Raw genomic sequence first — 16,546 nt, 5'->3', positions numbered from 1 at the left:
TCTTTATCTTTAAAATGAGTGAGTTGAATTAGATGGTCTGAGATTCTTTCTATTTTCATATCTCTGAAATGTAACTTCTTGTGAATTTCATGTTTGAATACCATTTATCTTGATCCTAAGAGCAAAAGGAACACTGAAGTTCTGAGTTGAGAGGAAAATAATATCTGGCATATAGCCTTCATGTGGGTAATTCTCATAAAAATGTTTAATGGAAAGGAAGCTATAGTGTTTTGTATATTTTGTCAGTAGACATTTCCTAGTGATGGGCAGGCTTGGATACAGGGGATGTTATTTCTTGCTTGATGACTATGAGGCAAGCAGTTTTTGGCAGGTGTGCTATCTGCAAGGCATCTTGAGCTGTATTATGTAATTTTGGTTTTTTTTGTTTGTTTGTTTTTTGTTTTTGGCAATTGGGGTTAAGTGACTTGCCCAGGGTCACACAGCTAGTAAGTGTCAAGTGTTTGGTCTGAAGCCAGATTTGAACTCAGGTCCTCTTGACTTCAGGGCCGGTGCTCTATCCACTGCGCCACCTAGCTGCCCCTGTATTATGTAATTTTGATCTGGCATTTTACCAGGATGTGGGTCTAAACCCTGAAATCTTTAATAAAAAAGTAAACAGGACCTTTGTTTTTTGTTTTTTTAAATTTTGAATTCTAAATTCTCTCCTTCCTCCCCAACCCCTCCTTGAGAAGGCAAGCAATTTGCTAAAAATTATATATGTGTAGTCATGCAAAACATATTTATATATTATCCATGTTGCAAAAGAAAACAGACCAAAAAAAAACCAAAATCCAGGAAAAAAATAAAGAAAATTTTAAAAGTTTTTTTGAACTTTATTCAGACTCCATCAGTTCTTTGGAGGTGGATAGTATTTTTTATCATAAGTCCTTTGGAATTGCCTTGGATCATTGTATTACTGAGAATAGCTAAGTCATTCACAGGTGATCAGTATACAATATTGCTGTTACTAGGGTACTCACTTCACTTGGCATGAGTTCATGTAAGTCTTCCCAGATTTTTCAAACAGGACCTTTGTAAAGACATGTGCCACTCCTGCTTGGAGCTGCTGACAGTTGGTTTTCCCTACAAGGAAAAAATTAGAACTGTCTGTGTTTTACTTTTGACCCAAGTAAAACAGTTCTGATCTTTGATTTTCCTGTATTACCCTCTCATTGAAACTGACTGTGTTACCCTCTCATTGAGTCCTCACCTGTGCTGAATTCAAATAGAAGGAATGTGTGCTTTTTTCAGCATGGCTTCCAAAGAAGCATATGCTCTCTTTAGAACACTGTCTTCTGCTTGTCATGGTTAGACCCCATCTGGAGTATGGTGTTCAGTTTGGGGCACAACATTTTATTTTAAAAAAATTATAATTGACTCAAATTTAGTCCCCCCCCTTTGACCACTCTTCTTTGTTTCCATATGTTTTATTGATGCTATATGTCTCCCCTCTGCAAATTGAAGCCACACTTTTGACAAAGAAAAATAATTTTCTCCATGCCCTTCACAACCTGCCTCCAACCTACCTTTCTAGGTTTGTTATACACCACTCTCCTTCATATGCTATATTGCATTCAAACTTGAATGTGAAATTAGATTGGAAAAGTACATTGGAGCCAGGTCATAAAGAACTTTAAATGCCAAAGGAGTTTATACTTTATCCTACGGGTGTTTATTGAGGGGGATGATGTGATCTGGCCTGACCTTCATAAAAGTCTCTTTTTGTTAATATGGGTCCTATCTGCTGATATTTTCTAAACTAAAAATTGAAACACCTCAGTATTGTTATGAAAATGTTTCTGACTTTGTAGGCCCCCCGAAAGGCTATCAGGAGTCTCCAGGGTTCCCTGAGCCACGCTTTTAGAGCCACTGAACTATAGTATTCTATGATTTACAGCTGTCATCAACAAAAAAAAAATTAGTATTAAAACTATGGGTGTTTGTTTCATGTTGAAGCTTATGGTCATTGAAAGAATTGCGCTTAAGCAAAGGCAGTCCACCATACTTTTCTTTTCCTGTGCATTTGTAGGCTCAGGTTCTTATCTGTTTGTAGCGTCTGTCCCAGGAATCTGTTAATTTGCCCATCCACTGACATTTCTTAAATCTGAGAAATGAGCATCCTTTAGTCACTGGTTTTGTTTTGTTTTTTCCTGGTGTAGATAGATAGAGCAAACACTCCTGAATGATTATGAATCTTGTTTAGGAATCTTTGCAGTGTTTTAGGTTTGTTGCAATAAGTAAAATGAGGTCTGCAAAGAAATGCATTTGGAAGAACTTCCTACATAGTGGGGACCCTCTATACTGGATCAACCCCATGAGGCAGTCAAACAGATCTAGTGAGCATATATATTCCCCTCTTATGCCATACTTGATCCTATTAGAGTGTTAGCCAACAAAGTTATTTCTATTACATCCATCAAAATATTTTACCTTTTTTTTTGTTTTTTTATGTTCATGGGAGAAACTTTGTTGGAAAAGAGCCTTTTCTTAAGATGCTTAAAACAAACAAACAAACAAAACAACCCACTAAGCAGTAAGCACAAAGGGGATCATGTATTTTCTATACCTATCAAGTCAGTTATATCATTGTAAAGGTATTGTCTTCTAAGGTATATCACTTGTAAAAGCCTACCCTTTCCTTTCTGGATGACCTCCCTGCATTGATAGATTAGTTTCATGAAAATTTTGTATAGCTGGGAAAGTAGGCAAAAGGGTCCAGAGTTTTTCCTGTCACCCCTTCTCCCACCCACCCCCTTTTAAAAAAATAATGTTTAAGTCAGTTTTTTGGTTGATTGGTTTTTTGCTACTTTTTCCTCTTTAATTTTAATGTACCTTGTGAATTGGTTCTTGGTGCATTCAACATGAAACAAAGACCCATAGTTTTAATACTATTTTTTTTTGCTGATGACAGCTGTAAATCATAAAATACTATAGTCCAGTGGCTCTCAAAGTGTGGCTCAGGGAACCCTGGAGACTCCTGATAACCTTTCGGGGGGCCTACAAAGTCAGAAACATTTTCATAACAATACTAAGGTGTTTCAATTTTTAGTTTAGAAAATATCAGTAGATAGGACCCATATTAACAAAAAGAGACTTTTATGAAGGTCAGGCCAGATCATATCATCCTCCTCAATAAACACCTGTAGGATAAAGTATAAACTCCTTTGTGTGTGTGATGCCCAGAATGGACTTTCTCTGTGTATATGTGGTCTAATTTAGCTGCTTTCTACATGTTTGTTTTATTCATTATTATTTCCATTATTCATATAGTACTGTAATGTTAGAGTACAAAAGTGGTGGTTCTGTCCTTCATGGTAAAAAAGATTGTTATAAAAAATCTTGCAGATCTTTTCCTTTTTTCATCCTCCTAATTTCATCCTTAAATGCCTTTAGAATGACTGCTTATTTGGGTCTTTTGCCATGCTTTCTTTAAATTTGTTTTTCCTTCATCGTCTTTTCAGTGTTTTATGAGGCATTACAGCTTATAACCTTCTACAATTCTCCAGTGAAATTTTGCAAGTGACTTTATATTCCAAACTAGCATTGCTCTTGATTGCCATATCTCTCGCTTGATAAAGAAATAAGGTGATTTCTGGCCAAGGTAGTTTTTCAGCTCTTTGAGTCTTCTCATTATGGAAGCTGATTTTGATCAGTTAAACTTCTGTAAGAAATTATTTTAATTGATGTTTTCCTATGTCCTTTTCTTATTTTTTAGCATCAATGATATTTTTAAATAGGTCAAGTTGAAATTATTATAATTGCATGCCCTTTTTCACCAGTAGACTTGCTACTTGGTGATGAATTCTTTGGCCATGGCAACCCACGAAACGAAGATTAATACACAGTGTAGAACGCCCAACTCTGCTTCTGCAATGACAGTGGAGAAGTGGTGAGAAAGGTATTTAAAAGTGCTAAAATCACTTAAGTTTTTAAAGACAGTTAATAACCTTAGCTCTTAGAGTTAACAATTGAGTTAATATTGTAATCTTAAACTTAGATCTAAGAATTAGCTCTCAGCTCACTCTAAATGTGCGATTCCTGTCCAGGGACCACTGAGTAGACATGCTACCAGAGGAACTGATTCATTACAATCTTGACATTCTCACCGTAAACAAAAACAGAAGAAAGAAGGAAATGGTATTTAAATAAAACGCTGGTTCACAGGTTTTCTTCAGAGAGGTAAAGAAGTTGGCTGAGTTGGTTTCTTAGTGGGGAACAGGAAAGGCATTTATATAGCACCTCCTATGTGCTAGGCATTTGCTAAGCACTTTACAAATATTAGGTGCTGTTATTATTTCCATTTTACATTAGAGGAAATGAAGCAAACAGGTTAAGTGACTTGCCCAGTTTTACACAGCTAGTAAGTATCTGAGATTAGATTTGAACTCAGGTCTTCCTGACTACAGGCCCAGTGCTCTATACACTGTACCACTAGCTGCCTCCATATAATGTATCTGAAGACAATAGGAAACATCCTTTCATCAGACATTTTATCGTCTTGTCTTGTGATAAGTATTTGCAAAAAGATCATTGTGAAAATATTTGAACTTATGTGGCCACATTTTTTGTAGAAGTAAAGAAACTTTAATGAAGAATATGATGAGACCTTCCAGATAAAAATAAAGATAAAACTTTGCTACTCTGTGACTTCAGTACAAAGGTGGGCATAGGTAAGGATGATGAGAAATATATTAGAAAACATAGATCAGGAGTAAGGATTGAGTGAGGCCAAAGATCTGTAATAGCTTCTTTCCTCCAAGTCATGAATAGTTTCATGGTTTGTATTTTCAAGATTCAGAAGGTGATGAACATAGTGAGCATCAGTCAGTATCACAAAAAGTGAAATTGATTTTATTTTAATGGGCAGGAAACTTACTTGTTACTCATTTGGTAGTCGTTCTTGAATCAGCTGCCTGTAGTCAGACTATTGACTTTTTAAAACAGAGATCAAAATTAGTACAGAGCTAGGAGAAATAATAAAAATGAAAAATAGTTATTGCATGTAATTGTTCATCTGGGCTGACCTATTTAAGTTATTGATCAAATATAGGAGAGCTACAGGCTATGTTAATTTCATGCAGAATTTTAACTTATGTAAATTAGTTTCCATAATGAGGAGACTAAAAAAAAACTAAAATTTTCTTAGCAGTCTTTTGATTGATTTATAAACATGTTTGCAAACTCTTACAGGGAAAGGTGATGTAAGATGACGAGCAGAATCTCCTCATGAAATAGAAGCAGTGGAGGGTAAAATCATTTTAAAGCAAGTTTGGTGAGAGATCTGACTAAGCAAAGTTGTTACAATGGAATTTAAGGATGAAAATAGAAGGATAACAAAGAGAAGAAAGTTGGAAAGTTCTACAAAGATTGTTTTAAACAACTGTTTTCACGATTAAAGATAATAAAGACATAGACTCAAACATCATAGTCCTAGATATGTTTATAGAGGAGATAACAGTTGTAAGGACATCAGGGGATCAGTTCATAAGAAGAAGATAACAAAGGCATGGAAAAAATCTGGCACCCTATTAATAACAAAGAATGGCAACCTAAAGAACATCACTTACCACGCACCTGTATGGTATTTCACCTTTGTAAAATTTCTGTGAGGACAGTCTGTAAACATATCAAGGACATTCCTGGAGAGGATATGTAGGAAATAGGCTTTCAGAAGCAATAGTCCCCAGTAGACCACGTATTTATCATTAAACAGTGAACTGAAAGATATAGGAAATAAAAGATTTCATTGTGCCTTTTTATTTATTGATTGTAAATAAGCGTTTAATTGAGTAGAACAAAACATCATTTTAAGGTTCCCTCCTAACAAGGTATAGATAGGACAGATAATGTTATTTGACAACTCTCTGAACAATAATATCAAGGGAGGATTAAGGTAGGGAGGTAATATGTGAACAGTCAGAAGTTTTTTCGACACTATCATAGAGGAGATCCAGTATGGAGTCCAAGTTAAAGAGGGATTCCCTGTGGATAGTGAGGTCTTCCAGAACTCCTCTTTGCAGGTGACACCTTGTTGATTGAATTAAGGCCTTTCAGAGACTTAATAATAACTCAGGAGTTTGGCTTAACCATCTACACAGGAAAAATGATATAGATGGAAAATCTGTAAACCTTGTTTATCAGTACGTATTCCTGAGATAGTGTAACTAGACCGTAAGTCAGACCTACAATTAAACTGGAGGAGGATAATAGGCTGGATTGCCTTTGGCATTCACAGTTCTCCTTTAATAACACCCAGAGAACACCCAGGCTATCCACTGTCTATCTCATACTCCTGTCATGTGATCCCCATAGCATTCTTGTCTGTCGTATCTTTCTGACATCCTCTCCATCAGGTCTCTTTAGTAGCTTCTTTGTCACGCGTCAGCCAGTTTAAACACGCTGTGAGCCTCTCCATTTTCCTCTGAGTAATTCGAATTCTCTTTTTCACTTAGATGGAAATGGAGAGGTGTAAGGTGGGTGTGAGTAAGCTGTGTGATCAACAAAGATGATGGGTGTCTTCACAGTCTTCGTAGAAAATGAGAATGACCCAGCAGGTTGGATGGCTCTGCCATACTGAACATGGAGGAGGTGGACAAGAGTCACATAGGACGGGCAGATGTGTTGTCATCTGCATCATTGTAGTAAACAGCCCAATTGGGGAAATCACAGGTCCTCTGGAATAACCACCTTTCTCCTGTCTCCCCCCCCCCCCACCACTTAAGAAATTCCAGCTGTTTTTCATTTTGACATTTTTCTCTAACAAGTTTAGTCAGTGGTTTAATTGTACATAGATAGATGATTCAGGAATGACTTCCAGTTGAGTAAAGGAGTTGTTTTTTATCTTAAAATTTAAATCCATTTTAATTCTAAAAGTTGTTTGCTGTTTACCATATATGCATTTCCCCTAAATACTTTTCTTGAAGAGAGTATTCATGACAGAGATAACAGGCTTCTGTGTGATCAACAAGCTTTCAAATTCAGTTTCTTATTCCTGATCCATAGTTTCCAACTTAATTTTGCTTTCCTTTGTCCAGATTTACATTGAAGTCACATGTAAAATTATGTTAATTTAGCTTCTGGGGACTTACCAAGTTCTTTATAGAATTTCTTTACTTCTTCATCCTCTGTGACAGATTTGAACTTTTTGCAAATGCTTCTGAGTATGGCAAGACAAGATGACCAGATGTCTGGTAAAGTGAATTTCTAGGGACTGGTAGGTGGCACAGTGGATAGAGCTCCAGCCTTGGAGTCAGGAGGAGTTCACAGGTGGCCTCTGGCTGTGACCCTGCGCAAGTCACTTAAGCCCAGTTGCCTCACCAAAAAAAAAAAGTGACATTTTACCTTCGTATGCACTATAAAACTGTTTTTCAAGGACTATCAGGAACTATGTTTCCATTTAGCTCTATGAACTTCCTTTTGTCTTGCTTCTTTTATAGAGAGAACATCAAGATTGACATAATTCAGTTCCTTCTGTAGTATTATAATTTCTAAAAATTTTAGAAAAAAAAAACTCTAAAAAACCCTGATTCTCCTTCCTGTTATTGTCACTGCAGAAGCAGAAGGCTTGCATAGAACTTCGTATTTTTCTTTCTTCTACAGGTTGCAGTGTCTAAAGAATTCATCCCCAAGTGGCCACCTTATTGGTGATGAGCCTCTCTGGAGTAGGCTTCTTTTTGCAAAGCAGACAGTGTGTGGAAGAGTTTCTAATATGGTAGAGAAATCCTAATTCCATGCCGCTGCAGTGAGGCATTGGAATCTAATTTGGTAGAGGGGGGCAGTGTATAGAGATAAAGGCACCAAGGGAGGGTTCTTTAGAGAATACCAACATTAAAGGGTTGAGAAGAAGATGAGGAGCCAATGAAAGGGACAGAGATGACTTTTAAGTTCAAGGTAGAAGAAAGTATCTAGTAGAAGGGAGTAATCAGAAGTTGCAGAGATAATGCCAAAAAAAGATACCAGGTTTTGGTTTTTATGTCCCCAGCACTTAGCACAGTTCACATAATAAGCACTTAGTAAATGTTGGTTGATTGGGTTTGGCACTTAGGAGCTCACTGGTAACCTTGGAGCAGATTCATTAGACTGCACATGTAGATAATTACATGTAGTTGAGACATTCAGTAAAGAGGATGTGGAGATATTGGATATTGAACAGCTTTCTCAAGGTTAACAGTGAAGGAGTGCTACTGGTACAGTAGCTGGATGGGTTGGGGAGGTTAAGGAAAGGTTTCAGTGTTGGAGAGACTTAAATCAATTGAAGATACATGAGAGAAGAGACCATTACTTGGCAGGGAGGGATCCTTGGAAGAAGCTGTAGAGGAAGCGAACACTTAATGCTTTCTTTAATTGTCTTAAAGAAATTTGAATAAGGATTTCTAAGAGATTAGTGAAAGATCAAAAATTTGGTGCCCCGTAGTAGTCCTTGGAGTTGAAACATACCACCACCTGCTCCAGCTGCTTACAGCCTAGGGTTTGTACCAGTCACAAACTGCCTGGGGTTTGTTTGATCTTTGCCCCTTTGTTTTCTTTAACCGTTTCCCCACGTATATGGTGATGGAGTACTGTGTGTGTGGAATGCAGGAGATGCTGGACAGCGTTCCAGAGAAAAGATTTCCAGTCTTTCAGGCTCACGGGTAAGTCACTCTATCTCCTCCCATCTCCATACCTTCCGTTGATACCATTTTCCTGAATTAACTTGACTTTGGCATATGTCAGCAAACCTTCTTGAAGACCAAATTCCCAAGAAGCACATGCTGATCTGTCTATACTTAGTAGGGAGAGGGAGTTACTTCAAGTAGGACCATCTCTCCATCACTGTCCTGGGACCAGGGCTCCAAGTGTATAAAATATGTATTCCTTGTCAGTGTCATTTAACTCTTTATATATCTTGGCAGGGACTTTGAGTACATTTTCCGTGGTTTTGTAAGTAGTGAAGTCTTTAGGATCCAAGGTTTTAATCCCATTACTGTACATTCTCCCAAGGCCTCTACTTACGTCTGTTTGTTCTGGAATCCTGGCTCTGTTGCTTTTTATGTGATATAGTAGAAAAAGCACTAGGATTCTGGACTACTTAGAATCAAAGGACCCAAATTTGAGTCCTAGCTCTGCCACCAAATAGCTGTCTTAGGCAAGTCAACTAAGCCTCAGTTTCCACATCTATAAAATGAAGTAGCTATACTACATGATTTCAGATGTTCCACTCCTGACCGTATATGTGTTCTGTACCTGTCAGGAGGCAGGGTTAGAAATTGTTGGCTTATTGTGAAGCTTCCTCCCCCACCAAGTTCACTCCATGTACTATCCTTTCCTGGTAGGGCAAAGAAAAACTTCATCCTAACACCGAATGGCACTTTCCTTCTCTGATGTTTCTTCATGTAACTATAGTAATCTAGGATAAAAGGAAACTATTCCCATCAAGACCTTCAGCTCAGGCAGTAGCTCTTAGGGATTTAAGAGTCTTGCTGATGAAATGCTGACCTTTTGACTGGAGGGGAGGCACCAGAAGAATTAAACTTGGACGAAAGATTATATAGCACACACAGACTCTTTGCTCCCCCCAACTTTGCTCTAGAGCCTGATGAATTGCACTATCCACGTGTGTGCCCTTTTCCTCCTACCAGCCTTCTGCAACCTTGATCCTTGGTATCCTTAGCCTTTGGCAGAGCATTTTGAAGAAGGAAAGCACCAGTTTCCTTTAATTTTGTGTAAAAGCAAAGAAAAGTGATCATAGGCACATGCTGGGGAGAAAGGGCAGTTGTTGTAGGGAAAATATTAAAAGAAAAAAGAAACTCCCTTTTCTCCTTCTGGGAAACAGAAGCCTGTTGACTTGTAGTCCCACTTCTACATTTCCTGGAGCTATCAACAAAGCCTTCTTCCAGTATTCTTTTTTTTGTTTGTTTGTTTGTTTTTTGTTTTTGGTTAGGCAATGGTGTGACTTGCCCAGGGTCACACAGCTAGTAAGTGTTATGTGTCTAAGGCCAGATTTGAACTTAGGTCCTTCTGAATCCAGGGCCGGTTTTCTATCCACTGAGCCACCTAGCTTCCCCCCCCCCCCTTTTTTATGAGGCTATTGGGGTTAAGTGACTTGCCCAGGGTCACACAGCTAGTAAGCGTTCAGTGTTTGAGGCCGGATTTGAACTCAGGTCCTCCTGACTCCAAGGCTGGAGCTCTATCCACTGCATCTAGCTGCCCCCTTCTTCCAGTATTCTGACTCTAGTACATGAAGTCCTGAAAGATTTGAAGCAAATGCAGCCTTTAACATGACCGTTCCTACCCATTTTCATCTTTGTTCAAGAAGTTGATGGATGATGTAGGATTAGCGCTAGCCTGCTCTCCAGGAATGCCTCCTGTTCTCTAGTTTACAGTAGCATCCACAAGACTGGCCTTTTTCTGATACCCTCTTCATCTGACAAAAATTTGGTGAACTTTCTAGGGAACTTGCTGTGACTCACTGTGGGAAGCTGGACTCGAGCCACTTGAGCTTCTTCAAAGCCCCTTGGTAGGGGAATTGTGGCCTCAGGCTTTGCCAGTGAGATCCTTGAACTTAGAGACTCCCTGAGCTATGGAGAAAACTTTGGCCTCTAGAAAATTAGAGTACCCAAGGAGAAAATGGCCAGTAGTGGGATTTGCATCCCAACAAATTCTCAGCCATAGAACCTAGGCCAGTTTCATTCAATACAGCCCTTTTTTGTTCTTTACTACAACCCTGCTTGATTTATTGTTTGTCTTTAGAACCCTGAGTGGCCACACACACACATACACACACACACACACACACACACACACACACACACACACACAAACAAACAAACACTGTCACACTCACTCACTGTCAGGTATCTTTCCAGTGTCCCTAAATTAAACAGGGAGAAGATAGTAACTCAGCCATGGGGCTTGAGGTTAGACAGAATCCCTTAAGCATATTTGGCATAGGAGAGGGAAATGGAGGTGCTTAGATATTTAGAAGATTTTCTTTTCCTTGGTACTTACCAGGGCTAAAGTTGAAAGTGGCAAAATGGGTTTGTATCATTAATTTTTTTTTAATTGAACAGAGAAGTTCCCTTAGCCCCACTATTACCACTCACTTTATAGTCATCAGGTGGAAAGGACTTTCAAAAATAGACTGTGGGCACTAGAAAGGACTATAGGGCATAGAACATCAGAGCTGGGAAGGATCTTCCAGATCATCAGGATCAACCCCACTGTTCAGAGGGAGCTCATAGATTTCTAGAGTTGGGAACAGGAAGAAACCTTAAAGTTCCTTCAGTCCAAGCCCTTCATTTTACAGATGAAGAAACTGAGGAGATCACCTAAGGTCACACGGAGAGCTAGTTGCAGAAGGAGGACTAAAACCCAAGTCTCTTAACTCCCAGTCCGAAATCTGAGACATGAGCATTTGTTCTCTGAAGGTGGCCCCCAATTGATTATCATAAAAGCCAGGGTTGGAGCCCCAGTTTTCATGAACTCTTGTTCAGTGCTCCATAACACAAGTGTATACACTTGGGGGACCAGATGGGTCTGTTTAACCTTGATCTGAATGTACTTCATTTACCTGATGCCCTTGTATTCTTTCTGTGCTTTGCATTCTCTGCAGGTACTTTTGCCAGCTTATAGATGGGTTAGAATACTTGCATAGCCAAGGAATTGTCCACAAAGATATAAAACCAGGGAACCTGCTACTTACAACCAATGGGACGCTAAAAATATCTGACTTAGGAGTAGCAGAGGTAAGGGGGAGTGTGTGTGTGTGTGAGTGTGTGTGTGTATGTGTTTGACTTGCTGCCTTCAGACCTGTCCTCATAGAAAGTGGCACCTTTCCTGTTACAGTTGTAAATGTGATATGGCAGAGCCATGTTAATTTGTGAGGAGCTGATTTCTTCTTCTTCTTCTTCTTCTTTTTTTTTGCTTTGCTATTTTCCGGTGTAGGCATTGCATCCTTTTGCAGAAGATGATACATGCAGAACGAGCCAAGGGTCACCAGCATTCCAGCCACCGGAAATAGCCAATGGCTTAGACACTTTTTCAGGCTTTAAAGTGGACATTTGGTCAGCTGGGGTCACGCTGTAAGTGACTAAGTTCTCATCACCCAGATAGCAGAAGTGTTCAAACAGGACCTGGATGATAGCCCAGCAGGAATGCTTGTAGAGGGGCTTCTTACACCAAATGAGAGAGTGGATCTTATGCCCTTGGAGGGTCCTTTCAGCTCAGAGGTTGAGTCCATGAACCTATCATGCTATTTCTGCTAGGAAAATAGGAAGGAGAATTGAGGAAAGACTGGGAGGACAATTGACAGGCAAGGAGCTGTCAGCTTTGGACCTCAGAGGATGTAGGGCTGGATAGAATACCTTTCAGAGTGTGTCCTGTTAGACTTCCTAGATTGTGAGGAGCTAGAGATTCAGAATGTTAAGTTAAAAGTACCTTTCAGGGGCAGCTAGGTGATGAGTACCAGGCCTGGAGTCCGGAAGATCTGAATTTAAATGTGGCCTCAGACACTTGACACTTACTAGCTGTGTGACCTTGGGCAAGTCACTTAACCCCACTGCCTAGCAAAAAACAAAAAACAAACAAAAAAAAGTACCTTTCAAATATAGAGAAAAAGGACCTCAGAAATCAAGTTCAGCCCTCTTATTTAACAGAAGGCCAAATTGAGGCCCAGAAGAGGTGAAGGTACTTACCTGCCCAAGATAACCCAGCAAAACTTGTGAGAAGGGGCAGTTAGGTGGCTCAGTGGCTAGAGCACCAGCCCTGGAGTCAGGAGGACCTGAGTTCAAATCCAGCCTGAGACACATAATACTAGCTGTGTGACCCTGGGCAAGTCACTTTAACCCCATTGCCTAGCCCATGCACACACAAAAAAAAAACTTGTGGGAAAAGATGGGATTTAACCTATAAAGGGACAGGGTCTCCTTTGTGATGTATTCTATTCAAAGGGCAGCTATATTGTATCAGACCTATATATCAGCTCCCCCACCTCCTCCCCAGGCACTTGATCCCCAGGCCCAGCTAGTCTAATTTGAAAGTGTCCAGTTTACTGCTTGTTTATAGAATGCTGGCTATTCAATTGGGCCTTGAAGCCTGAGACAGTCTATTGAGAGTGCCCTAGTTTGCCCTCCTCATCCCCAGCCAGTACAAGTAAAATGATTAAAGCAGCCTTATCAATATATTTCACACCCAGCTGAGAAATAAACCAGCTCCTACTTATGCTTATCAAGACAACACACACACTACACATCTATTGTTATTTAATATGTCTGTAGCCCAAAAACCCTGGCTGCTTTGTTCACTAACTCAGATGGTGACAGTTGGATAACCAAGATGCAACTTGTTAAACTGTAATCACTGGGAACTCTAGGTTCATATGTACAAGGGCTGGATTAAGGAATCAAATAAGGTGCAAAATGAGAGATCTTTGCAACCAGAAGAAACTTTAGAAATCATCCCTTATTCAACACAGAAGGGAAAAACTTCCTTAAGGTCAAGTCTGTGTCTTTTGCCTTGAAATCTTGTTTTCCTTCCACTATACCCAAGGGGGATTATCCACACTAGTGCGTTACCTTCCAAATTGTCCTTTTGAAGGCCTCAAACTGTGATTCAGCCATATCTAGGCATTGTGGCCTCATGAAGTTGGGTGTATGATCAGAGAACCTGGTGACGTTTGTTCAGTTGTGTCTGACTCTTCATGCCGTGGACCATAGCACACCAACACTGTCCATAGAGTTTTCTTGGGCAAAGATACGGGAATGGTGCACCATTTCCTTCTCCAGTTGATTAAGTCAGAGGTTAAGTGACTTGCCCAGGGTTATACAGCTAGTTAGTGTCTGAGGCCAGATTTGAACTCAAGTCTTCCTGATTCCAGGTCTAGTGCTCTATCCACTGAGCCACTTAGCTGCCTCTGACTTTTCTAGAAATTACTTATAACTGACTCCCAAGAGAGTACTGTGATAGAAACAAAGTTATGATGAACAAACATAGATTAAATTTAGAGAGTGGCAACCATATCCTCACCTACTCACCTTGCACTGTCTGCATATTCCCTAGGGCTTAGAAACATCAAGTTATTCCTTCAATAGTCATTAGTATTTGCTTGTTTTCAAAGCGCTGTGCTTTGTACAGTGGGAAATCAGTATAGGAATAAGACGTGCTCCTTGCCCTCTTAGAAGTTATAATCTAACACACACACACACACACGCACACACTGCACATATGTATTATGTGTCGTATATATTTTAAAAATCTGTGTGTATGTATAATTTATATTTAAGTGCATAGGGGGAATACAAGTGCTGTGAGACTAGATTAGGGAGAAACTTAATTCTGCCTAGGATAAATCAGGGAATGCTTCATAAAAGAGCTGGCACTTGTGCTGAATTTTAATGAATGGTTAGATTTTAACGGGTAGTTGAGGTTAGCATTCAAGACATAAGAAACAAACATCCAATCCAACAAGCACTTATTAAGCATCTACAGTGTTCAAGGCATTGTGCTAGACGTTTGGAATACAAAAACACGAATACCCTGGAGCTTATATTCAATTTGGAGGAGCAATATATAAACAAATAATGAGATATATGATCATTTAAGCAAGGGGAGGGTACTAATAACTAGTCTGCCCATAAGAGATGATAAATAAGCTGAGCCTTGAAATAAGATAGAGGGATTTAAAGATGGAGGTGAGGAGGAAATACTTCTCCAGACCGCATATGCAAGGGCACAGAGGTAGGAAGATGGATTGCAGATTTCATGGGGTGACCAATGGGCCCATTTGACTGAAACATAGAATGAGCAAAGTGGAAGAATTCAAATTAAGTCTAGAAATGTAGGCTTGACCCATATTGTAAAGGACTTTAAATGCCAAGCAAAGGAGTTTATTTTTTATTTTAGAGGTCATAGGGAACTGTTGAAGGTTCTTGAGCATGAGAGTGACATCATTACACCTGTACTTTTTAATATAAAGACTATTTTGGAAGCTCTGTGGTAGGTGTAGTAGAAAATAAGGGCTTGAACTGAGGTGGTAACCATGTAAGTGGAGAAAAGGTGATGAATGTGAATATGTTAAAGACATTTGAGTTGGGAAAATATGAGACATATTTGGTTTGATGGCAGCTGCTTAGTTTTCACATAATGAGGGGAGAAGTAATAGGTGAGATAAGACTGGAAAGGTAGGTTCATGGCTGATTATTGGGGACCTTGAATGCTGGGCTCAAGTGTCTCTCAACTTTATTTGATAGGTATTGGGGAGTCTTTGAAGGTCTGTGCTGGAGAATTATTCCCTTAGAACTATGTAAGGTTGTATTAGCATGATTAATGAGTCAGGGCAGCATAAGGTGAATTGGGTTGGGAGAGGAAGAACTGAGGGGAGAAAAGTTAGAGGCATTGTAATATAGTAGTACCATAGGAGGATGTGGGTGGGTGGGAACAAGAATGGGTTTTGTTTGGGTTCATTGAGGGGAATAGCCACATAAATGGGACCATGAATCATATGTCAGAAGGAATGAGGGCCTGAATTACAGTAAGGTGGGGACTGATGATGATGACAATAAAAATAATAGCGGCTAGCATTTGCAGAGCACTTTGAGGTTTGCAGATTTTTTTATTTTATCCTTATAGTAACTCTGGGAGGTAGTTGCTATTATTAGCCCCATTCTACAGAGTAGGAAACTAAGGCTGAGGGAAATTAATTGACTTGCCCAGGATCACACAGCTAGTAAATATCTGAGGCTAGTTTTGCACTCCGGTCTACCTGACTGTACCACCTAGCCACTCATGTAAACAATATTGAAGAAGTAGGGTAGAGACTTGGTTGGAGAAAATGCCAAAGAGATGAGTGAGGACAAGAGTACTTAACCTGAGGTCTGTGAATTTGTTCAATAACTGTATCTCTTTATATTTAGTTTCTTTTGTAGCCCTTTGTGTTTTATGTTGTGTATTTAAAAAAATTATTCCAAGAAAGGGGGTCCAAGGACACAGAAAATGTTAAGAACCTTTGGAAAATCCTAGGGCAGTGAAAGGATGGTACTTAGGGATTACACCAGCAAACTCATGTTTTTCTCCCTCTCTTTCCTTCCAACTCAAGATACAACATTACGACAGGTCTTTACCCCTTTGAAGGGGACAACATCTATAAATTATTTGAAAACATCGGGAAAGGAGACTACACGATTCCAGGGGATTGTGGTCCTCCACTCTCTGACCTGCTGAAAGGTAAGGAGGCCTGAGATAATGGTGGTTTGGGGGACTCCTCTGGGATTATTCTTATCACATTAGCCTTTGACAGCACTTTGAAGGAACTGTGGAAGAGGAGAAACCAAACTTTTCCACTTGGCAACTTTATTCAAAAGCTCTCTTCCAGGGCCTCATTGTGATATGGGAATGACCCAGGAGTCTCAAAGGCTAGGCCAAGGGGAGTGCAAATTCTGGCTTTGAGTATGAGCCTTGTAACACATTGTGGGTCTGTGGTCCAAGACCAGGGCTAGTAAGACTGGACAGACACATCACAGAATGTTGGCTGTTAGGTATGCTCTTAGCTATAGTAACTTGGGAAGACTGCTTC

At 39.6% G+C, this 16,546-nt stretch overlaps 1 protein-coding gene across 2 annotated transcripts in view; it reads left to right on the top strand.

Annotated features, from left to right (window-relative positions):
- STK11 (serine/threonine kinase 11) overlaps positions 1 to 16,546 on the top strand; it is a 183,437-nt gene that overhangs the window by 78,069 nt on the left and 88,822 nt on the right. For both annotated transcript variants that reach the window (XM_027853086.1, XM_027853085.1), the window contains exons 3-6: positions 8,541 to 8,630; positions 11,591 to 11,723; positions 11,923 to 12,059; positions 16,070 to 16,197. In XM_027853086.1, the coding sequence (XP_027708887.1) occupies positions 8,541 to 8,630; positions 11,591 to 11,723; positions 11,923 to 12,059; positions 16,070 to 16,197 (488 nt within the window). The remainder of the gene's footprint in view (positions 1 to 8,540; positions 8,631 to 11,590; positions 11,724 to 11,922; positions 12,060 to 16,069; positions 16,198 to 16,546) is intronic.

This window comes from Vombatus ursinus, unplaced genomic scaffold, assembly GCF_900497805.2.
Source record: "Vombatus ursinus unplaced genomic scaffold, bare-nosed wombat genome assembly UNPS02009918.1, whole genome shotgun sequence".
NCBI lineage: Eukaryota > Metazoa > Chordata > Mammalia > Diprotodontia > Vombatidae > Vombatus > Vombatus ursinus.
The sequence above is the reverse complement of the archived record's forward strand: the minus strand, read 5'-3'. Positions and strand labels throughout refer to the sequence as shown.